The sequence below is a fragment of the Schistocerca serialis genome, chromosome 11 (assembly GCF_023864345.2).
Source record: "Schistocerca serialis cubense isolate TAMUIC-IGC-003099 chromosome 11, iqSchSeri2.2, whole genome shotgun sequence".
Lineage (NCBI taxonomy): Eukaryota > Metazoa > Arthropoda > Insecta > Orthoptera > Acrididae > Schistocerca > Schistocerca serialis.
In genome coordinates, this window is record NC_064648.1 from 37,018,398 (window position 1) to 37,043,080 (window position 24,683).

The following is a 24,683-nucleotide window of genomic DNA, read 5'->3' on the forward strand; positions in this document are numbered from 1 at the left end:
CAGAATTCGTATACTTTTCTTCATTTTGATCCCTCAGTTATCCGTATGCAGTAAAAAAATTAGCGAGTGCCGCGCGGTCTGAGGTGCCTTATCACGGGCTCAGGATGGACGAATAACCGTCTGGCGGCAGCCCAACAGAGCTGGAAGAAAAAAGAAAATGCCAGCTGCAGGGAAGCATGGCAGGGGACCTGCTATGGTTTGTAGTTGTATGTCGGCCCAAGGAGTGGGTGAGCTCCTCTTCATTGATGAAACAGTGGATAAAAATGTATACCTGCAGATTCTAAGGAACAATTGGAAGAATAGCGCAGAAAATATTTGGATTGGAAGCTATTTGTCCCAAAACTTTTGTGAAGGCAAGTCTATGTTATTTGACATAAATGTGAAATTATTTGTATATTTTGTGTCATTGAATGAAGCAAAATCTTCAATTTATTGTTCTGTGAGTATCATTTTATCTGTTGGATTAACATAACACATTCAATTGTTTATCTGTTATTTCTCTAAGTAAATACAAAACTATTGTTTGACCCAAAACTTATGAAAGGTACTGTATGTTTCTAACGTTTCTGAACTTGCGTTCCATTTTAGAAGATTTGACTCTTCAATTCCTTTGTTGTTCACACCCGTCTGTTTGTTGTTTACATTTCTGTGAGACGTCTATGTGGTATCTTGCGTAGTCTCACTATTCATCACACTTACGAGGGTGGTTTGAAGAGTTTTCGGAACAGAATAGGAAAAAAAGTATTTGGATCAGTTAAACTTTTTTATTTTTGAATGTAGTCTCCTTGTAGATTATTGAACTTGGGCCAACGATGTTCCAGTGCATTGATCCCCTCTCCGAAATGAGTTTCCTCCAGGGCTGCAAAATATTTGTCAACTCCGACTATCAATTCATCATTTGAATTGAATCCTCATCCACCAGGAAAAATTTCGAAAGAGATGGGAGTCTGACAGCCATACCACGTGAGTAAGGCGGGTGTGGCAACAATTCTTACCTTAGTTCGTGTAATTTTGCCATGGCGACGGCACATGTGTGATGGAAGAAGACTTTCTTCCTTGCTGGTCCTTTCCTTTTTTCGCGTATCTTTTGTTGCAGTTTGTCCAGGAGGTTAGCATAGTATTCTCCAGTAATTGTTTGCGCAGTGGGGAGATAATCTACGAACAGAACCCCTTTCGCATCCCAGAACACTGATGTCATGACCTTTCCCGCGGAAGGAATTGTCTTTGTTTTCTTTGGTGGCAGAGAATCAGCATGTTTCAACTGCTTTGACTGTGGTTTTGTCTCTGGGGTATAGTAGTGCAACCAAGTTTCATCTGCGGTCACAAACCGACGCAAAAAATCTTGTTTGTTTCTCCTAAAAAGGGGCCAAATACGAGGTGCATTCAAGTTCTAAGGCCTCCGATTTTTTTTCTCCGGACTGGAAAGAAATAGAAACATGCGCATTGTTTTAAAATGAGGCCGCATTCATTGTCAATACGTCCTAGAGATGGCAGCACCATACGGCAGATGGAATTTTACCGCCAGCGGCGAGAATGAGAACTGTTTTAAACACTTAAAAAAAGCGACGTTTTGCTTACTTGAACAGCGTGCAGTCATTCGTTTTCTGAATTTGCGTGGTGTGAAATCAATTGAAATTCGTCGACAGTTGAAGGAGACGTGATGATGGAGTTACGGATGTGTCGAAAGTGCGTTCGTGGGTGCGACAGTTTAATGAAGGCAGAACATCGTGTGACAACAAACCAAAACAACCTCGGGCCCGCACGAGCCGGTCTGACGACACGATCGAGAAAGTGGAGAGAATTGTTTTGGGGGATCGCCGAATGACCGTTGAACAGATCGCCTCCAGAGTTGGCATTTCTGTGCGTTCTGTGCACACAATCCTGCATGACGACCTGAAAATGCGAAAAGTGTCATCCAGGTGGGTGCCACGAATGCTGACGGACGACCACACGGCTGCCCGTGTGGCATGTTGCTGAGCAATGTTGACGCGCAACGACAGCACGAATGGGACTTTCTTTTCGTCGGTTGTGACAATTGATGAGACTTGGATGCCATTTTTCAATCCAGAAACAAAGCGCCAGTCAGCTCAATGGAAGCACACCGATTCACCGCCACCAAAAAAATTTCGGGTAACCGCCAGTGCTGAAAAAATGATGGTGTCCATGTTCTGGGACAGCGAGGGTGTAATCTTTACCCATTGCGTTCCAAAGGGCACTACGGTAACAGGTGCATCCTACGAAAATGTTTTGAAGAACAAATTCCTTCCTGCACTGCAACAATAACGTCCGGGAAGGGCTGCGCGTGTGCTGTTTCACCGAGACAACACACCCACACATCGAGCTAACGTTACGCAACAGTTTCTTCGTGATAACAACTTTGAAGTGATTCCTCATGGTCCCTACTCACCTGACCTGGCTCCTAGTGACTTTTGGCTTTTTCCAACAATGAAAGACACTCTCCGTGGCTGCACATTCACCAGCCGTGCTGCTATTGCCTCAGCGATTTTCCAGTGGTCAAAACAGACTCCTAAAGAAGCCTTCGCCGCTGCCATGGAATCATGGCGTCAACGTTGTGAAAAATGTGTACGTCTGCAGAGCGGTTACGTCGAGAAGTGACGCCAGTTTCATCGATTTCGGGTGAGTAGTTAATTACAAAAAAAATCGGAAGCCTTAGAACTTGAGTGCACCTCGTACTGTTCTGATATGTCCATTCTCGTACGTTTTTTATCCAGCGCCAAGAGTCGCGGCACCCATCTTGCAGACAATTTTTTTTCATTTCTAATTTTTCAGTTAAAATGTGATATGCCCTTTCAAATGACATCTGGCAAGCGTGAGCTCTTTCACGCACTTTCAATCGGCGATCCTGCGTGACCATTTTGTGCACTTTTGCAATGTTCTCTGGAGCAGTGACACATCTTGGCCGACTTCAGCCCGGAATAGTCTAAGCTCTCCGGACAAAATTTAAATTCATTTGTCCACTTGGCGACAGTCGAGTATGAAGGAGGAGAGTAAGAGAGTGTATTCTGGAAATCTGCAAGAATGGCCTTTGCTTTCATACCTTTCTTTACAAAGTACTTAATCACTGCTCGAATCTCGATTTTTTCCATCTTTGCAAATCACTACGCGGGAACAACAACAGAGCCACGTCACGGTAACAGCTCTCTTGCAAGATCACTGACGTGTCACGTGTTTACAGGCAACAGTCCAATGAACATCACGTGAACAACTCGCTGCGCTAGCACTGACCTCTCGTGGTGATTCCAAGAACTTTCAGACCACCCTCGTGTCGGCCGCGGTGGTCTAGCGGTTCTAGGCGCTCAGTCCGGAACCGCGCGACTGCTACGGTCGCAGGTTCGACTCCTGCCTCGGGCATGGATGTGTGTGATGTCCTTAGGTTAAGTTAGGTTTAAGTATTTCTAAGTTCTAGGGGACTCATGACCACAGATGTTAAGTCCCATAGTGCTCAGAGCCATTTGAACCATTTGAACCACCCTGGCATGGTAATGCATTCTTATCACATAACTTATATTCTATAACCAATGTATAGTATGACAACTGTCAAGACCACACAAAGAGAGTAAACATTTCAATGACCGCACGACAAGTTCATAAAGTTGTGAAGGGGGGGGGGGGAAAAAAAAGGCACGAGGATGTTAGAATCCAGTTCGCCCGATTCACAGTCCAATGCCGTGACCACTTAACGCCGACGCCACGGCGCTCATCCTCTCCTCTGTGTTCCACTTGTTGAGGCTGGACCGTTCACTGTTTCCATTTTGCTTTTTTGTTTTCACAGTTCAGTACACCTCCTTCCTGTTTTCATGCTTGATCTGTGTTCAGTTTTTGACAGGCTATCTACTGGTTCATCTTATCACTAAATCTGAGGGGGGTGCGATGGTGGAGGTTCCCTTATTAACAGCTACTTTCAGAATTGCAGAATATGCACAGCCAGTTATTCTCTAGAGCCAGCTTGGTACGGTCACTTAATGTCAATTTTCGGTGCGAAACGACACCCCAATCAAGCGTTCTCCAGGTGCGAGATACTTACAGGTAGTGGCGGTTTTGTGGTTAGCGCTCAAGCACCATAATCGTTAGGTCGTTGGATCGAGTCCTGCTAATGGTTTTTCTTACTACTTCATATTTTTTCAACACTACTCATATTATTCGCGCATGTTACATGTGAAAGGTAATATGCTGAAAAGACATACGTTTCTGCATGAACTTGTACTGACTTTCAAATGTTATTTGATTGTTTGCTAATTTTTATTATCAAAGCAATTATTATAATTCTCTAGAGACACACCTTTCATGGACGAGGGTCAGACCTCGAAAGCCCGATTCAAAGGACGAGAAACAAAGCTGTAAATAACGTTATTCACTGATACGGTGAGTTACAGTATTCCGAATGTACGATTAGGCGTTGGGTGTGCTTCGGACATTACTAGTTGCAGGTTGATAGTTTTCGTACAGACACGGGAAACATAAATTAAAACGGCATCTAGTACATCGAATGAATGTAATTTTCCCGCATGCCCACGGAGTCTTCAGAGTTTTTTGAAATTTGTAGTAAGTTCCTATGTGACCAATCTGCTGAGGTCATCGGTCCCTAGGCTTACACACACACACACACACACACACACACACACACCATGCCCGAGGGAGGACTCGAACCTCCGACGGGGGGAGCCGCGCGAACCGTGGCAGGGCCCCTGAGACCGAACACGTACCCCGCGCGGCTCTTTAGAGTTTCTGAGGAAAAACAAAATTCGGTGATGTTTTGAAAAATGTCCGTTTCTGCCGACAAGTTATGTATCGCTCCAACACTGCCAAAGAAACACAGGATAATTTCGCAAGTGAAAGAAATAGTATTTAAATGATGACTAACTGAAACCCTCAGCTGCCGACAGGTGTTGTTGATATACCTCGAAGTGGACAGCTGAAAATGTGTGCCCCAACCGGGACTCGAACCCGAGATCTCCACTTTACATGGCAGACACTCTATCCATCTGAGCCACCGAGGACACAGATGAATAGCGCGACTGCGGGGACTTATCCCTTGCACGCTTCCCGTGAGACTCACATTCCCAACTGTCCACAATTCTACATGTGTAATGTACCTTATAGACATTTGCCCATTCACTCATTACTCGCGCACGTTTAGGCGATTCCCGTAAGTTTGGGCATCCTGTGCGCATTCGCACAGACGAAGGTCAATGGCTGGGTAGCCTTTATATATATATATATATATATATATATATATATATATATATATATATATGAAGACAGAAACTGTTCAGATCTCGGGTTCGAGTCCCGGTCGGGGCACACATTTTCAGCTGTCCACATCGACGTAAATCAACACCACCTGTCGGCAGCTGAGGGTTTCAGTTAGTCATCATTTATTCCAGGGAAAAGCTGCACGGTCATCAACAGTATTCTGATCTTTCGAGAGATAGTATTTATTACTTTTAGTGCTAGTTTATTTATGTTTACACTAACATAAGAAATCAGCTGAAATGTAAAGGCGCCTTTATTGCCATTCTACTTCCCCTTCTTGTGAAACAGAGTCTGTGAATTCATTTCGCACTTCCTCGGCTGACTGTGGCCAGTTATGTACGTTTATGGGTTCCAACTAAATATTTGTTTTGCCCATGGGTCATTTCGGCACTCTCGTTGAGTTTGGAAAACTTTGGGAACCAAGTGTGCCAGTTGGGGCTTAAATGGAATTCTCCTCTGTTACTAATAAGTTGTGAAAAGCGCATATCGCCTCGTGTTTTCGGGACTCGGAAGTATTCGCGTTCGTAGTACTCGAAAACGTGCACATGTAAGTCCTAAAATGTTTTCATACTCTCATACGCATTTCGTGCTCGGGAAGACCGATAGTTAAACATCCGATTTTGCATTGCTTGACCTCTCGAACGGTAGGGCTTCCTTATATATTTGTTTGGACCAGAAGCCTGTATTACTGTACTTTTTCCATCCATAGCGCGAATCCAGTTTAGAAAACCCTATCTATTTTCAAAACTATGTGCGATTTGTAACCACTCTTCTTCTGTTGAAGATATCTCAAATTATAGGAAACAAAATTATATCTGAAATGTATCCCTTTGAAGATACATACTACATTATGATATTTATTTTAGGTACCAGAAGATGCCAGAGAGAAGAATGAGTGAGAGGCAAATTCTCTTCCACAAAACACACTCAGTGATATGGAAGGAACAAAAAGTGGTGTGAAAAATTAAGCGAGGCAAATACGGACGATATTCCGAGCAGAGCAGTAGAAGCCATGCAGAAGCCTGTTGATGAATATCAGGTGTTTGCGGATTATGTAGCATTAGAACTACGTTCGTTATCACAACCATCGAGTAAAAAAAAATTAAAAAGGATGATACAAGAGGCGATACTGCAAGTTTCCGCAGAAGATGAAGATGCAGGTGCTTCCCGGATACCTCCAAAAGGTAATTACTTCGTAAATTTTCTGCTTAAGCGAATTGTTTGGTTTACATTTTTATATATACACTATATGATCAAAAGTATCCGGACACCCCTAAAAAGATACGTTTTTCGTATTAGGTGCATTGTGCTGCCACCTAGTACCAGGTACTCCATATCAGCGACCTCAGTAGTCATTACACATCGTGAGAGAGCAGAATGGGGCGCTTCGCGGAACTCACGGACTTCGAACGTGCTCAGGTCATTGGGTGTTACCTCTGTCATGCGTCTGTACCCGAGATTTCCAGACTCCTGAACATCCCTGTGTCAGTGAGTTCCGATGTGTCAGTGAAGTGGAAACGTGAAGGGACACGTACAGCACAAAAGCGTACAGGCCGACCTCGTCTGTTGACTGACAGACCGCCGACAGTTGAAGAGGGTCGTAATGTCTAATACGCAGACCTCTATCCAGACCATCACACAGGAATTCCAAACTGCATCGGGATCCACTGCAAGTACTATGACAGATAGGTAGGAGGTGGAAAAACTTGGGTTTCATGGTCGAGCAGCTGCTCGTAAGCCACACATCACGGCGATGAATGCCAAACGACGCCTCGCTTGGTGTACGGAGCGTAAACATTGGACGACTGAACAGTGGAAAAACGTTGTGTGGAGTGACGAATCTCGGTACACATGTGGCTATCCGATGGCAGGGTGTGGGTGTGGCGAATGCCCGGTGAACGTCATCAGCCTGCGTGTGTAGTGCCGACAGTAAAATTCTGGGGCGGTGGTGTTATGGTGTGGTCGTGTTTTTCACGGAGGGGGCTCGCACTCCTTGTTGTTTTGTGTGACACTATCACAGCACAGGCCTACACTGATGTTTTAGGCACCGCCTTGCTTCCCACTGATGAAGAGCAATTCGGGGATGGCGATTGCTTATTTGAACACGATCGGGCACCTGTTCATAATACACGGCCTGTGGCGAAGTGGTTACAGGACAATAACATCCCTGTAATTGACTGGCCTGCAGAGAGTCCTGACCTGAATGCTACAGAACACCTTCGGGATGTTTCGGAACGCTGACTTCGTGCCAGGCATCTCTGACCGACATCGATACCTCTCCTCGTGAAGAATGGGCTGCCATTCACCGAGAAACCTTCCAGCACCTGACTGAACGTATGCCTGAGAGAGTGGAAGCTGTTATCAAGGTTAAGGATGGGCCAACACCATATTGAATTCCAGTATTAACGATGGAGAACGCCACGAGCTTCTAAGGCATTTTCAGCCAGGTCTCTGGATATTTTTGATCATATAGGGTAGGTATCGAACTTAAAGGCATGTAGCACAAAAACCGTTAAAGAAAAAAGGACGTCTTTTGGTTAGGCCTTTAATGCGCTGTAGCACTGAAACTTCATATTTGCGCAATAAACAAGAATAAATACGAAATCCACCAAAAAACGGCACGATAGCTTCGCAAACTGTGAAATCGAGATTGCCCTGTGCGAAGTGCTGTTGTTACTCAATCTAAGGACAGCACACGTAATCTAGTTAGCCAATCCAGCGAGTACGGCAGACCGATCTACTCAGCCAATGGCAAAGGTGACTGTTTCTTCGCGTGCAGTACAGGAATAGAGCTACGGCCTTACAATTTTTTTTAATCCGAAATATTGGCTGTTTTTTTCGTCATAGATTTGGTTAGGATGGGATATAAGACGACATTTAAATTGTTGCCAATGAAACAGTGACATGGGGGGAATATGTTTTGCAAGGAATATGTAGCTCTTTTATTCGGAATACGTCGTGGTTTCCATATCGCGATATTCTAGGGTGTGGTACTGCTTGGACGTAACAACAGAACTTAATCTTCGAACACTAAAGGCGGTGACTTTGTTACTAAACCACACAATTTATAGTTCGTGCACTAGTTAATTACAGTTATAAGGCCTTTAATGGTACGTCATATACAAAATAAGTACAGAATGCCCTGTTTTACACCCTGTGTTGACAACAGTATTGCTCAAATTATTGCCGGGAACCTCGAATTGGTACCAACCGCAATCATAAATTTTTGGAAGGTTTAGCAATCTAGTGTAAAACTGCTGAGAGTGAAGCAGTGGTTTTTATATTCTGCTTGTTACAAATATCTGGTTGTTCTAGGAATACGTCGTGAATTGCTCGAGTGTGGTTAAGCTGTATTTTCCGAATATCTCACAGATTCCGTGTGGTCAGGCAGGGACACGAGAGCACAGCTTCTGGTCGTGGTGACAGGCTGATTTTTAGCGTAGCCAGAAGTCTAGCGTAGGTTCGAATGCAAAAGTATGGTTGTGAGTTGGCGAAGCAGAAAACTTGATTTTGGTGACAGACTGCTCTGTAGCGTAGCCAGAAGTCGAGTTTATGTTCAGAGGTAGCTATTTATTGTTAGTGGGCGAAACCTACCAATCTGAAAGCGAAAAACAGTATTGTGGTGACAAAGTTATATCTAGCTTGCGGCACAGCAGGGAAATATGTAACCTTATGTCGTGAGCAATCTGATATTTTCGCGAATATGTCGAGATCTCCGATAATGTGGATAGGCAGGAAAGTAGGAGCATAAATTCAATTTATTTTTGCTATCGTTTCGGCCTGCTATGGACCGCGAAGATTTTTATCTCTTCCCTGATTGTGTTTTCCTCTTTTGCCAGTAGATTTTCATTTTGGCTGACTGCGCTTCTATGGATTTGCTCTGCACAGGACCTTTTATGTCCTGAAACCAGCTTGATATTCGCCCAATTGTTGATCTAAGATTGTTTCAGCTCTGTTTAACAACATACTGGAAAAGAAACGTCTTGTAAGTCGTTGGTATCAAAGAGATTCCTCGGTAATTATTCAGACCACTCTTATCGCCTTTTTTATGAAGTGGGTGAATAATTGCTACGGTCCAATCTGGCGGCAGAGTTTAAGTTTCCCAAATCTTCACTATGATATCATGGAGATGTTTTATTGTATCGTGATCTGCGTATTTCCACTTTTCAGCCAATATGCGATCCTCACCTCCAGATTTGTTATTTTTCAAGCCTTGTATAGTTTTCGTGATTTCATCTAATGTTTGAGAGGGACTATCTGCAGGAGTAATAGTAGGATAGAAATCAAGCTTTTCATTTGGATTTTCAGCATTCAGCAGGGATGAAAAGTAATTTCCAAAAGCTGCAGCACACGATTTGTCATTCAAATTTAGTTTTACATCGAGTCCTCGTATATGTAAAGTAGGAGGTTTAAACTTCGATAGTTGTGATGTAGAGGCTTTATAAAATTCCAGAGTGTGATGACTTCTAAAATTTCTTCTATTTCATCTATGTGGTTTTTGTTGAAGAGTCTCTTAGTTGATATCAATACTTTTGATGTACCTTTCGTAACCTTCAAGTAGTTTTCGTGATTTTTGAAGGTTTTCTTGCTATTCCATTTTATCCAAGCCTGTCTTCGCTTTTCAATTGCTTCATTACAGTCTTCGTTCCACCACGGGTGTTTATATTTTTTATTGGTCAGTATACTTTCAGTGGCTGATTGTACCACGGCTTCTGTAATTCTGTTCCAGTCTGTTTTATTTGGTTTGCTGTGTAGAGTTTCTGTAAATTTGTTGTTGACATCTTTCAGTTTACTTATATCAAATTCTGGTGGTCTTGAAATATTGGAAAGGTTCTTTCGGCTATCTTGGATGATATTCATTTTTACCCGAGACAAGTAATGATCAGAATTAATGTTGGCATTCCTCAAAACAGTAACATTGAAAATTTCCCTGGTGGATTTCTTAGAGACAGCTACATGGTCCACCTGGTGGAACTCTCCAAACATTGCGTTAGGGTGTTTCCAAGTTTTGGCGTTTCGAGGTAGGCGCTTGAAGGCTGTGGATTTTAAAAGAAGATCACAGTTCTTACAAATATCAATTAGTCGCTCACCATTTTTATTTGGTCTTTTATGTGCAGGGTAGTCACCAACCAGTTCTTTTTTCTTTCTCTTACAACCTTCAGCAGACGTCTTCTCTCACCAACCCTTTCCAATAGTCTTTCTTTACTCACTCTTTCCATCCAGCTTATTCTCTCCATTCTCCTCCACATCCACATCTCAAATGCTTCTAACCTTTTTTCATCCTCTCGTCTCAGCGTCCATGTTTCTGCCCCATTTACTGCCACACTCCAGACAAAACATATGCCAAGCCTTTTCCTTAGACCTTTATCTAATTAGCCACATAAGTCTCCTCTTTCTGTTGAATGCCTCCTTCACTATGGCAGTTAGAGTTTTCACCTCCTGGTGACATCTCAAGTCTTCAGTTATTGTGCTTCCAAGATGTATAAATGCAATTACTTGGCTAATGGTAGATTGTCCTATTTTAATATTGGACAGTCTGCGTCTTGTACTGATGACCATACTCTCTGTTTTTGCTGTGTTTATCTGTATCCCATATTCCACACAAGCTTCATTCAGATCTTTCAGCATGTTGTTCACTGTCCTCTCACTTTCTGCCACTAATATCGTGTCATCAGGAAACCTTATACATTCTATTCTCTTTCCACCAATAGATATTCCTCTTTTCCCATCTAAGCCTCTCGCAATAATCTCTCCAAGATATGCGTTAAACAACAGTGGGGAAAGGCAACAACTTTGTCTAATGGAGAGCAGCGAAAGTCTGAACATTTTTCGTTCTTCCCATAAATTGTTCTTATGTACAAAACAACAAAATTCCACAGAAACAATTCTTCCTCTTTTTCAGAGAACTTATGCAAATAATAATAATAATAACTATTATTATTAATAATTAATAATTAATAATTAATAATTAATAATTATAATTAATAATTATAATTATTAATTATTATTATTAATTATTATTATTAATTATTATTATTATTAATTATAATTATTATTATTATAATTATAATTATAATTATAATTATTATTATTAATTATAATTATAATTATTAATTATTATTAATTATAATTAATTATAATTAATAATTATAATTAATAATTATAATTAATAATTAATAATAATAATTAATAATTAATAATTAATAATTAATAATAACTATTATTATTATTATTATTATTATTATTATCATCATCATCATCGTTATTATTATTGACTGCGGCTGAAGTTGTATAAATATGTTGATGAGCATAACTGTTATAAGCAGATGCTGTTATTTTCGCACACTCATATTTATCTGAATTAAAAAATTTGCGAACGCCCAGAATGTATATCTACGAGCCGCCACATCCCACATTTCGCGGGTTACGTAGCTGAATAGATGTTTCGTCGAGCACATCGCCCGAAAGAGATAATATATCACTGTTTTGTTAAGCGGGTAAACTTTACCGCTCGGCGGAACTATGATGCATTAATTCTTTCGAAGAATGTTGCAAGCTCAACTGGCGACTACAATTCCGGCGCTTTCAGTTTCCTCATCATCAAAGGTATGTTGCCGTGGAAGTAAAAAAAAAAAGAGTTGTCATTACGTCACAAACTTTAATCCATCGTTTGCCATCATGGTGATTCATGAAGATGTGCAAATATTTTAATATGTTATTCTACAAGTAAAACTAAAGAAAAAAGCTCATATAAACGTAGGCTCGCGAATGTGTAGTTACGGAGTTACTGCCAAGATTTTGCCTGAAACTTAGCAACTTCGCAGATATGAAGTCATCGCAAAACTGTACGATTTCCATTAATTTTGTCATTGGTATGGTGAATGTAATAAAACACGTCTGAGATGTCTATCTGCAGTAGTTTTCAAGAACATCCAGAGGCGCAAAGAAGTAATTTCGCAATTTTTTAAATTGATTGATTACTTGGCGGTTACGTTGAACAGCATCACATATCCTCATCGTCGTGTTCGTGTATCGAGTGCTCGTAGTCATTATGATCGCTAGATAGAGCACCTGTCTCCACTAACGGTTCGTGCATTCGAAATCCTCCGAGTCGGATGTACGTGATATTCGTTAACTGCAGCCATAGCATTATCATCTCATTTGCCATAAATAAACACCGTATGGGCGTATTCCTTTGTCGTAAACTTTAAAGGCATCCCTATTTCATAAATAATCTTCAACTTACAGCAGTTACTACGTTGTTTCACTTAAATACTCTGTTATTATTTTGTTCCACTGAACAATACAGGACACTAACTCATTTCAAGGTTAGGAAACGACTGAAACAACTCACTAACGGTTGCCGACATAGAGTAGAAATATCCCTGGAGTGAGCATTCAGAAGCGCAGAATTGATTTGCCACAATGGTCACGTGATCTCGGGACGCCGTAGATTTGTCCGACATTTGTCCTATAAATTTTGAATGTTGTCATATCGCTAGTAAAGACAGATTCCCTTCGCAGGTGCTGTGGACTTAATATAGACGTTTGCAGGCACCATAGCAGTTTACGTCTGATATTTGAAATAAATTGGGCTCTTAGCTTTGAAGAGCAAAATGAACGAGCATGACGTCACAGAAGCTTCACGTCAGCATGTATTTACAATGTCTTTCATGTCACATCTCGTCAAGTCGCTTAACACAGTACTGAACCGCAAAAATGGGGTTTTGAATCACCATCCCTAATATGCATAAAATGTTATAGTATCAGAACTGAGGAGCTAACAACGACAAAATTTGTCAATGGCCGAAGCAAACTTTATAGCCTATGTTCTTGATCAATTAGGTTTGGTAAATTACTGAGAAGTGAGACAACGTTTCAAAACATCGACAATTATTTGCTAGGGAAAATATGTACATTCATACACATCAAAGAAAGCTTCAAACGAAATAATGAAGTCTGTTAAACTTATCCATTATGTTTTTTCTTATGTAATTAATAACGTCATAAACAACTGTATTTTCCTCCTTCATTAAAGCTGACTTTTTTGCTTAAAATGTCATAAGGTGGAATTTGCTTCGCCTACTTATGTTCTTATTGTACATTGTGGGCGTCAACGCAGTTGTGTTACCGTAAAACCTAAATAACTTTTCGCCTTCAGATATACGACCTCGGTTGTGTAAGAAAGTAGAAAAAAATATCCCAGTCGTCATGGAACATCTCCAATTTGTCACTAAAGCATGTTAACAGACTGGTACCGTTAAAATTTTCATCCCGAGAAACCTTGACGTACCGTGAAATGACGTTCCGTTGGCGACCTGTGCGAATGCCTCCATTCGAAAGGTAATGTAGAATGTTTTGGTGTTATATGACGAGACGTTACGTTACTGATGGCGGACGCGAATTGGTGCTAAACAATCGACGTCGTCCCGAGATCACGTGACAATTCCAGTTTAATGCTGACAACATGCGCAGGACGCAATGCTCACTCCAGAGATATTTCTACTCTCTGGTTGCCGACAATGACATAAACGTTTCTACATTGTTAATGGAAAGTAAGCAAATTTACTTGTATAACAATCTTTGCTTCTCTGGATGTGACATGTTTTATTTGTCAGCAGACCAATAACAACAAAATAGATGGAAATCGTGCTTTTCTTTAACCTCGTACGGTTTTGCGATGGATTCATATTAGCAGCAGGCAAAATCTTTACGTAAATAAACATTTGCGGACCTATGTTTATATGAACTTTTTTCCGTAGTTTTACTTGTTGAACAAAATATTAAACTAATTTGCGTTTCTTTAATCACCGTGAACAGGCCAAAACATTAGGCTCACCGCATTTATATCTCCTCGGTGATACTTCCCAGTGATGTCTTTCTGACATGCCAGTGCCCTGTTGTGGAATCTGTCGACTTCTGTGGTAGCAGCTGGAGTTTTGATTGTGTAGAGACGTAGTTGTTCCATCAATAAATCGTAAACAAGCAGTAGTCTAATGTTATGGGCTATTTAAGTTGGCAGCAAGTCCTTTCCACTCTAGCTTCAAAACAACGTAAGTGTACAGTGCCATCTCCCGTCTTTTTTTACCTCTGTGTATGTCACAGCATCGCTGTGCCCGATACTGTGCATTAATTTGGAATATCTACTTTATTCGTGTTTCGTGCTGAACATTTTTCATTCTTTGTGTGTTCGCGCACTGAAAATGCGATGTGATTCGCTGATTACAGAACGTGTAATATGTCCTGATTGTGTCTTCTGATTGACTAAGGAGATCGCGCACCTGCCCTGTGCTCGAATGGTGTACAAAAGCACATCGCACAGCTCAATCTCGATTTCATTTCTGAAGTTATTGTCCCGTATTTGGTGGATTTCATATTTATACTTGTGTACTGCGCAGAGCGGTAAACATACCATGTCTCTTATACGTCTAGGTGATATTTGGCCAGGTCGGCACGCTACATCTCTCACACAACTTGCACTTGTTAGGAGCGGTAAACGTACCGCGTCAGTGATACGTCTAGGTGATGTTTGGTCAGGTCGGCACGCTACATCTCTCACACAGCTGGTCGGAGTGGCCGTGCGGTTCTAGGCGCTACACTCTGGAACCGCGTGACCGCTACGGTCGCAGGTTCGAATCCTGCCTCGGGCATGGATGTGTGTGATGTCCGTAGGTTAGTTAGGTTTAAGTACTTCTAAGTTCTAGGGGACTGATGACCTAAGATGTTGAGTCCCATAGTGCTCAGAGCCATTTGAACCATTTTGAAAGTTTGGATAGGGGATGTGATGTAACCTAACCTCCGTTCCTATGGCAGTAAACATTGAATCTCTCGAAAAATTACACCTATTTACACGTAGGATCAAATATTTTTCCTTTACTGATCATGTGGGTGTAATATTTGGTCAAAAATTTTATTTCTTCACCATTAGTAAGTTATCTTTCGTGAATAATTTTTATTTTATATCCTAAGTAAATATCATTACCGAGTCATGTAGATATGATACATTTAAAGTAAGTATTGCAATTGCCGCTAAATAATTTTAGTTATTACATAAGTTTTAAAACCCATTCGGTTGTTAGCTGTGATCGAAGTGTTAAGCCAAATATCTTGATTGTCATTGGAGGAATGTCAGCGTAATTTTTCATATGGGATGTTTTAATACAAATTACATCGGGAATGATGATTATGGTCACTTCTTGAGTTTCAGTGATTGTCACTACTACTGCTACACGATATTGGAAAAAAAAGCAGAAACTGCTAGCTGGTTTGGTAGTGGCGTTTTCTGAATTGTAACGTTAGGTCCCGACTGGATTACAGTCGAGCCTTCCAAATCAGTAAAAAGTTCCAGAAGACACGGGAAGCCATTGCATCAGTCCAGCTGACACCAGCTGCTTGTATGCTTTGTAGACGAGGAGAACAACATTCGGCCATGCCAAGTAGTTCTTAAGCAGTCTAACAGGACAGTGCATAAGGCGCAAGTGCTAGTGAAACATCGGGAGAGAGGTCTTACTACTGTGTCAGAAACACATGGGAGTCACTGAAATTGAACAGTTCCATCTTGACAGATACACGCCAATGTCATACTGATTTGCTATGGAACTAATAAAAGGGAAGGGGGCAGTGGCTGTATATTCAAAAAGTGGTTGAAAACCTTAGCTCTTTAGGTTTAAAGAGTATTATATTGCACAGCTTTTTGATTGTCGTGCTGCAGTCGTGGATCAGGAAATAAACGAGGTTGTAGCACTGACAGTTTATAGGCCACCCGCAGAAAATATCTCGGCAACTGTGAACGGTGCTAATAAGCTTATGCAGGCTTAACTGAAGGATAACTGTTTGTGGATACTTGAATGAAGGTTTCTTATCGGATAGTACTGACCATCCAGAGTGTTGATATCCAGCTTTGGATTATTTTCACAGTAAAATTCCCTGCGAGAGTTGAAGGATGTAGTGTAATAGCTATTGAAGATAGTTGTTAGTCCCAACAACCTACATTGATCAGACAAGAAAACCAATAGTCAATGATTTGTCAGAGCATAGTGGTCAGATGTTAACCATTAAATATATAGGTCAGTTATTTATGCACATCATAAAAAAAAAAGCATTGCGGAATTGTAAGCAATGACTGAAGTGTAGCATTTAGAGACAAAATGCAGGAAGAATTCTGAGGAGAAATTTGTAAAGAAGACAGTGTAAATGGTAATTCAACTATTAAAATATTCCTGCTTGACCTTGTGTTTTGCATCATAAAACAAATAGGGGTAAAATTGAACTACACTGCAGACACTTTAAAAGCTGTGGTGTTTACTGAGGAAATGAGCATTGTAATCAAGGGTTCAAACTTGCCCAAAGCAGACACAGTGCTGTTGATTGCTAAACAGGCTACGAATGGTTCACAGCTAATGTTTAGGTCTTAACCTCACAAATATTCGTGTTATGCTATTTCTAACAAGTGTTGCAGTTTAAAGGAAATGTTTTTTATTGCAACATTTAATAGCATAGGGTGTAAAGGTACAAAACAGTCAGACAATACATAATGAGAATCAGTCCAAGCGATAATTACAAAAACCAAAGAATAAATTAACCTCAGCAATAATGTCACTTAGTGTAAACACTTTGTGTCTTGAATATATTCGATGTAACAATGCATAATCACTACATCACTCCTCCCCGAATGCTAACGGTATCTTCGATCAAAGCGAATGTGACGTCTGGATCGCGTAACAGCAGGTTTTACTGTTGCTGAAGCATCAGGATCGGCGTTCGATGTCCATTTGTGGCTTATCTGTGATAGGTGGTGGAGTGGGGGTAATTCCGTCACGTCTGTGGTCGGTCCGCAAGGCGATTTGCTCTTACCATCAGAGAAGGTGCAGAAGACGTGTTTAAGGCAGTCAACAGAGTTAGTTGTTGGTGTACCCATGACATCAAACTTAAACACTTTGCCACCGTTTCCGAGGACTGGATACGGTCCCTCTTATGGTGGCTGTAGAGGTATGCGGACAGCATTGTGGTAAAAAGAAAAAAAATATTGGTCGTGTTTGCACAGGTCAGTGAAGATGAAAGGGTGGATGTCTTGTTGATCTCTCAGTGCAACGAGACGGAGCTGCCGGATCTGCGTGCGTAGTTTGTCGACAGTCCGATGCCTCAAAAAAGTGAATCCGACACGTTGCTGGTGAACTCACCGGGCTGTCGAAATGGTTGGTCGTAGGTGAGATCTGCTGCTGGACATTTCAGATTGTCCTCGACGAACGCTCAGATATGCAGGACGACGATCGGCAGTGTTTCTGTCCGACATTGTGACACTGAAGGGATACCTTTAACAATCAGTGCAGACGTTCCGCTAAACCATTCACTGCTTAATGATAACCTGTTGTTCGGATGCGCTTCACATTTAACAGGGCAGTGCATGCCTTAAAGGCGTAGGATTCAAACTGCCTGCCCTAGTCAGTGGTAATTGTACGGAACTTTCTGAAACGAGCAATCCACAACAGAATGTGTTTGCGACTGTGTAGGCAGTGATGTCGAGCACAGGAAAGACTTTGGGCCGATAAGTGAAGTGGTCGACGGCAGTTAGGCTGTATATGTATATTCTTCAGACGGTGGTGAAGGCAGACAGTGTCGATACGTACGTTGTCGATTCGCCGGGGACAGGTGCGCTGTGGGGAGTGCACTGACGTGACAAGTGATTTTTTTCTGCTGACGGGAGTTACACTGGCGAACAAGTGCTTTACAGTCTTCATTGATACTTTGTAACACCATAGCTCTAATGCTGTGCTGATTTATTTTGCTTTTGTTTCATTTAATGTTACATTGCTGTGCTTCTGTAAATGTGTTTGTTTGAATAGATAACACAAAACTGTATACTCCTTTCTTTGTTAAAACTTTGATGTCATGATTTGATTGTATGCTGTGTAGCATAACTGTCATTTATATTCTTTGTCCCATTTGGAGGGATCAAAACTTACTATATATAATTGTAATTTTGTGTGAATAATTTTTTGTAGAAATGTCTTTATGTGCAAATGTTCTATTTAATGTGTTTGGTTGCTGTTATGTAAACTGCTGATCCTCACTTAGGGTTCTTAGTTCTTTAGTATATAAAAGGTGTTGTGGTTCCCCTCGGGAACGGAACTGTGTAGCGCGCACAAATTGTGGTTGGCCTTGGTGGAAAATGTGGAACTGATAGTCAGTCGGGGACGAGCTACGAGTCGGGGATGAGCTACCACACTGTGCACTGTCATGTATATGTTGCATATCGTGCTGGTTCCGAGAGAAGCTTTTCCTGCCGCTTTCCAATGCCTCGGATGGATGGATAAATAGCTGGAACTATTCTGGAATTTGTATCTGTCATCGCCACCAAGAAATGACAGAGTCCAGCAATTCTGTCTGCGAATCCACCTACCAACATGCAGTTGCCACCATGTTGCGCAATCACTGTAAAGTAATACTATAATGATGTACAGTGAAGGATCAGCTTAATGGACGTGTTAGTGTGCTCAAATATAAGGTAAATTTTATCTGAATTTATGTACCTACCCTGATTTTTTCCCTCATCATAACACCTCTCAGGTTCCTTTCCGTTTGAGCTAAAGTGATATCCGAGTGTCCTTACTAAAAGAACATTAAAGCCCAATATTTTGTTCATTAATGCCTCTTCAACATAGTAAAAAAAAAGAAAGTTAAAATTAATGTGGCAAGAGAGTGAGTTAAAGTAAATGTTGTTTGCTGAAAATATTCCTATTAAAACTGCTTATTAAAGTGCTGTTGCTAACTTCAAAATTAAAAGTTCTTAAGACTGAGGGTTATAAAGCAACTGATCACATTGTTGTCTGTAGTAAATTCTAAAAGGTGAGTCAGTTTCTTGCAATTTTGTCAACATTGTGTTACGCTGTAGTAAAAGTGAGAAAGCTGCAGTTGTGAAACGTTATATACTCATGTGTGCTAAGTGTTGGTCTCTCTTGTGTATTAGAAGTGCATATTAATAGTAATGTTATAAAGACCATTCACTTTGTGTAAGCCCTGAAAGTAATAGTGTGTTTTGGTATCTGTTATAATTTTGCAAATTGTTTCTGCTGCTCTGTTAGTTTCAATCTTACCATACACATATGTATGTGTAAGAGTTCATTGCACTCACGTGTGACAAAGTATAGGTTGTGTTGATCCATTAGAGTTACTAATAACTATTTTCTTGAATGAGAATGTTAACCATTCTCTTGCCTAGTTAGGCTGGCGACCGTTTTCTTTATCAATTGGACAGTGCAGATAGGCAAAATTTTGTTCGTACTGTTCAAATATTTACGTAATTCTGACTTTCACTTCCGATAAGCCACTTCCGTTAGGTACAATACGGTCAACATAATAAAATTCCTCTCAGAGGGTAACACTGCTCTGTTGCGTTATACCATAATTACTCTAACAAAATAATTCTGATTTGCAAATTGCCTCCAGTTTCGAGGTTATGGTATAGTAGTAGCAGACTGGAGTGTTATAACTTGTCAACACAAAAGTTCGTTTAACCAAATTCGTCGTACCTCAGACCCCTCGAGTAGACACGTCAAAAGTTAAGTCACAAATGATCGTGGCTTCAGTGTGAGGACATCAGTGTAAAATGTCGCACTTGACGGTAGTATGTGGACACGGCAGAACTGGAGACTAGATGCTGCTACAATAAATCTCGGAGGTCACTGTCGGATTGCTGCACCGAGGTGAGTGCTTCGTAATTCGCTGCGCCTGTAATCGCTTCTAAGCGACAGAGAGGGCGTCTGCCAGTACGTTCATTTCTCTTACAGTATGGGCTACACATAAAAACCATAAGTGGACATTAATGGTCATCCACTGAATGCACAGTGTGTAAATTTCCTTGGGGTCCAGCTGAGTAGTGAGTTAAAATGGAATCAGCACAGATAAACTAATCAAGAAGATCAGTTCAGTTTATGCCCTTCACGAATATCTCTCCTTGTGTTGACCTATAGACAACAGTGTTGGCTCATTTTGTGGATTTGCACTCCCAGTGGTCTTACAGAGTTGATCTTCTGGTGAAGTACACCTAAAATAAACAAAGTGTGAAATGTAATATTCAGTAAGCAATTTTGAATGCATTAGGAGATTCGCATTCCTTGACAATGCATTATTGTCAGCTATTTGCGACACATGAAAATTTGTGTTGGACCGGGCCACGAACCCAGATTTCCCGCTTAACTTGAGCAGTTGCCTCAATCACTCTGGCTGTCCGATAACACCTGTAGCATAAGTGATGTATCTGTTCGTCAGTGGGCTAAAATGATGATATAATATTTGTCTCCCTGTGCAGGAACTGCAAATTGTGTGAGCATTAGGGTTGTGATTACGTGACGTGTGGAAGTTCGGCTCGGTTCTGGAGGCATGCTCACATAAAAGAACTGGCTAAGGTGATAAGTGGGAAATCCGGGTTTGAGTCCCTCACTGACACAAATTTGCACGTGTCACACACTGCCGACATCAATCCGTAGTCGCTGTATGTGAATTTGTTTTGTAATAAACATCAATTTCAACTGAACTGTAATAAACAGTCATAGTGAAAGACACAAAAATAATTTCCATGTAAACTTTGCCTCCTTGTGTCCAGGATTCAGAATGGAGTTATGCATTCTGGTGGTAAGATATTCAGTAATCCCCTATCTGACAGCAAGGAATTCATACAAAAATAAAAAACGTCTCTGATCAGCCACTCCTTCTACAAATTATCTGAATATCTAGTTTCGGGGACTGAAAGCTTCTGTTAGCCACATGGCAAGTAGCAGTGTTTTTTATAAAGCTGGATGACAAGTAATATAATAGGACTCAGGAGATGTAAAAAATATTTTCTTTGAGAATACCGTCATGATCAAGTAAATATTACATGGCTACTGGCAGATAAACAACAGCTGTACAGTGTGATGGAGAAGGCAGCAGATATTTTCAAAGTAGTAGCTTTCTTACAGATTCACTCGATGAAATTTAGCTGTCATAAGTATGAGTATCATTAAGCAGTATAGTGATCGTTTGTTATTACCTCAGCAGACAGATTAAGTTTCTATGATTTCTTTATCTCGTGTTGACGTATACCTTGAGTAATTCCAAATCCTTTAACATTCTCTTTCTTTATGCCAGGAAACATGATGAACTAATATAATCTGGACACGCTGTCAGAGGATGAAGATCTTGTCCATTTTAGATATTGCACACTTTTTACATTAATATGAATCTACCAGTTAATGAGCCATAGACCTTGCCGTTGGTGGGGAGGCTTGCATGTCTCAGTGATACAGATAGCTGTACCGTAGGTGCAACCACAATGTAGGGGTATGTGTTGAGATGCCAGACAAACGTGTGGTTCCTGAAGAGCCTTTTTGGTAGTTGCTTCTATCAGAGGATCAAGTAGGTAAAAAGACGAGAGCTAATAGAAATCCTTGGATAACAGAAGAAATATTAAATTGAATTGATGAAAGGAGAAAATACAAAAATGCAGTGAATGAAGCAGGCAAAAAGGAATACAAACATCTCAAAAATGAGATTGACAGGAAGTGCAAAATGACTAACCAGGCATGGCTAGAGGACAAATGTAAGGATGTAGAGGCTTATCTCACTAGGGGTAAGATAGATACAATCTACAGGAAAATTAAAGAGACCTTTGGAGAAAAGAGAACCACTTGTATGAATGTCAAGAGCTCAGATGGAAACCCCGTTCTAAGCAAAGAATGGAAAGCAGAAAGGTGGAAGGAGGGTATAGAGGGTCTATACAGGGGCGACGTACTTGAGGACAATATTATGGAAATAGAAGAGGATGTAGATGAAGATAAAATGGGAGATACGATACTGCGTGAAGAGTTTGACAGAGCACTGAAAGACCCGAGTTGAAACAAGGCCCCGGGAGTAGACAACATCCCATTAGAACTACTGACAGCCTCGGGAGAGCCACTCCTGACAAAACTCTACCATCTGGTGAGCAAGATATATGAGACAAGTGAAATGCCCACAGACTTCAAGAAGAATATAATAATTCCAATTGCAAAGAAAGCGGATGTTGACAGATGTGAAAATTACCGACCTATCAGTTTAATAAGTCACATCTGCAAAATACTATCACAAATTCTTTACAGACGAATGGAAAAACTGGTAGAAGCCAACCTCCGGGAAGATCAGTTTGGATTCCGTAGAAATATTGGAACATGTGAGGCAATACTAAACCTACGACTTATCTTAGAAGCTAGATTAAGTAAAGGCAAACCTACGTTTCTAGCATTTATAGACTTAAAGAAAGCTTTTGACAATGTTAACTCGAATACTCTGTTTCAAATTCTGAAGGTGGCAGGGGTAAAATACAGGGAGCGAAAGGCTATTTACAATTTGTACAGAAAATAGATGGCAGTTATAAGAGTCGAGATACATGAAAGGGAAGCAGTGGATGGGAAGGGAGTGAGACAGGGTTTGTAGCCTCTCCCCGATGTTATTCAATCTGTATATTGAGCAAGCAGAAAAGGAAACAATAGAAAAATTCGGAGTAGGAATTAAAATCCGTGGAGAAGAAATAAAAACATTGAGGTTCGCCGATGACATTGTAATTCTGTCAGAGACAGCAAAGGACTTGGAAGAGCAGTTGAACGGAATGGACAGTGTATTGAAAGGAGGATATAAGATGAACATCAACAAAAGCAAAGTGAGGATAATGGAATGTAGTCGAATTAAATCAGGTGATGCTGAGAGTACTAGAGTAGGAAATGAGGCACTTAAAGTAGTAAAGGAGTTTTGCTATTTGGGGAGCAAAATAACTGATGATGGTCGAAGTAGAGAGGATATAAAATGTAGACTGGCAATGGCAAGGAAAGCGTTTCTGAAGAAGAAAAATTTGTTAACATCGAGTATAGATTGAAGTGTCAGGAAGTCGTTTCTGAAAGTACTTGTATGGAGTGTAGCCATGGATGAAAGTGAAATGTGGACGATAAATAGATTAGACAGGAAGAGAATAGAAGCTTTTGAAATGTGGTGCTACAGAAGAATGTTGAAGATTAGATGGGTAGGTCACATAACTAATGAGGAGGTATTGAATAGAATTGGGGAGAAGAGAAATTTGTGGCACAACTTGACTAGAAGAAGTGATTGGTTGGTAGGAAACCTTCTGAGGCATCAAGGGATCACCAATTTAGTGTTGAAGGGCAGCGTGGAGGGTAAAAATCGTAGAGGGAGACCAAGGGATGAATACATTAAGCAGATTCAGAAGGATGTAGGTTGTTGAAGAAGCTTGCAAAGTATAGAGTAGCATGGAGAGCTGCATCAAACCAGTCTCAGTACTGAAGACCACAACATCAACAACCAGTTAATAATATACATAATTCTCAAAACGGTATTATTTATGAAAAATAGTTTTAAATCCAGTGATTGGTGGTCAAGTATTGATTTGATTGATGGAGGAAGGCATAAAACAACAGTGGTCATATTCCACTGTTACCCAGACCGAAACTGAGTTGTTGTTGTTGTTCTTGCTGCTGTTGTTGTAATCCCTTATTTGACAAGGTTTCCTCAGGCTCTAATGAGTTGAATATTCTGTGTCGTTTGCCCTCCAGGTGTCTGCTGTGGAAGACTAGGTTTGGTGCAGTTTCATACTCCTTCCTATATCTACACCTATCGTATGCTGCCTCTATGTATCACGTGTAGGCTTTCTTACAATTTCTGTGGCCAGTCATAAGCGCTAGGATGAGTTTCATGTGTGTGGTGTTAAAGTTCATGGTTACTCGAGGGATATACTAAAACCCCCTACATATTTCTCACATAGGGATCACGATGGTAAGATTAAAGTAATTACTGCACACCCACAGAGGCATTCAACCAGTCATTCTGCCCGGGCTCCATTCATGATTTGAACAGGAAGAAACCCTAATAATGCACCCTCTGTCCAGCACCTCACAGTGGTTTGCTGAGTATAGATGTAGATGTAAATTCATAAGGTTATTCTTCAAATATTTTGAGTTACACTTGTGGGCACAGCAGTTTTACTGAACACATTTACATTTTTCTGTTATGTGTTGGTCTACTAATACCATGCCATTTTGTGTACTTCATTTTGATATTCTGTGATGCACTTGTCTTTTGATTCCTTTTGAGATAGAGGGTGCATCTGCTCTCTCTCTCTCTCTCTCTCTCTCTCTCTCTCTCTCTCTCTCTCTCTCTGTCTGTGTCTGTGTGTGTGTGTGTGTGTGTGTGTGTGTGTGTTTGTCACACACACACACACACACACACACACACACACAAAATAAACCACAACCTGGTAAGAACTGTGCATGATCCCAGAAACAAAATTTCAAGAAAAACCGTACTGTTAACAGTGACCACTGAAAATGCCTTAAAATAAACAGAAATGCGTTTGGTCATGATCAGAAGTTGGTATTAATGTATATAAC

General features: G+C 40.8%; 1 protein-coding gene across 5 annotated transcripts in view; it reads left to right on the forward strand.

Annotated features, from left to right (window-relative positions):
* LOC126426776 (uncharacterized) overlaps positions 1-24,683 on the forward strand; it is a 156,069-nt gene that overhangs the window by 42,423 nt on the left and 88,963 nt on the right. For 4 of the 5 annotated variants that reach the window (XM_050088772.1, XM_050088771.1, XM_050088769.1 and 1 more), the window contains exon 2: positions 6,141-6,458. The exons of the other annotated variant lie outside the window; for it this stretch is intronic. In XM_050088772.1, coding sequence (XP_049944729.1) covers positions 6,287-6,458 — 172 coding nt within the window. In that variant the 5' untranslated portion in view covers positions 6,141-6,286. The remainder of the gene's footprint in view (positions 1-6,140; positions 6,459-24,683) is intronic. 5 annotated transcript variants of the gene reach the window in all.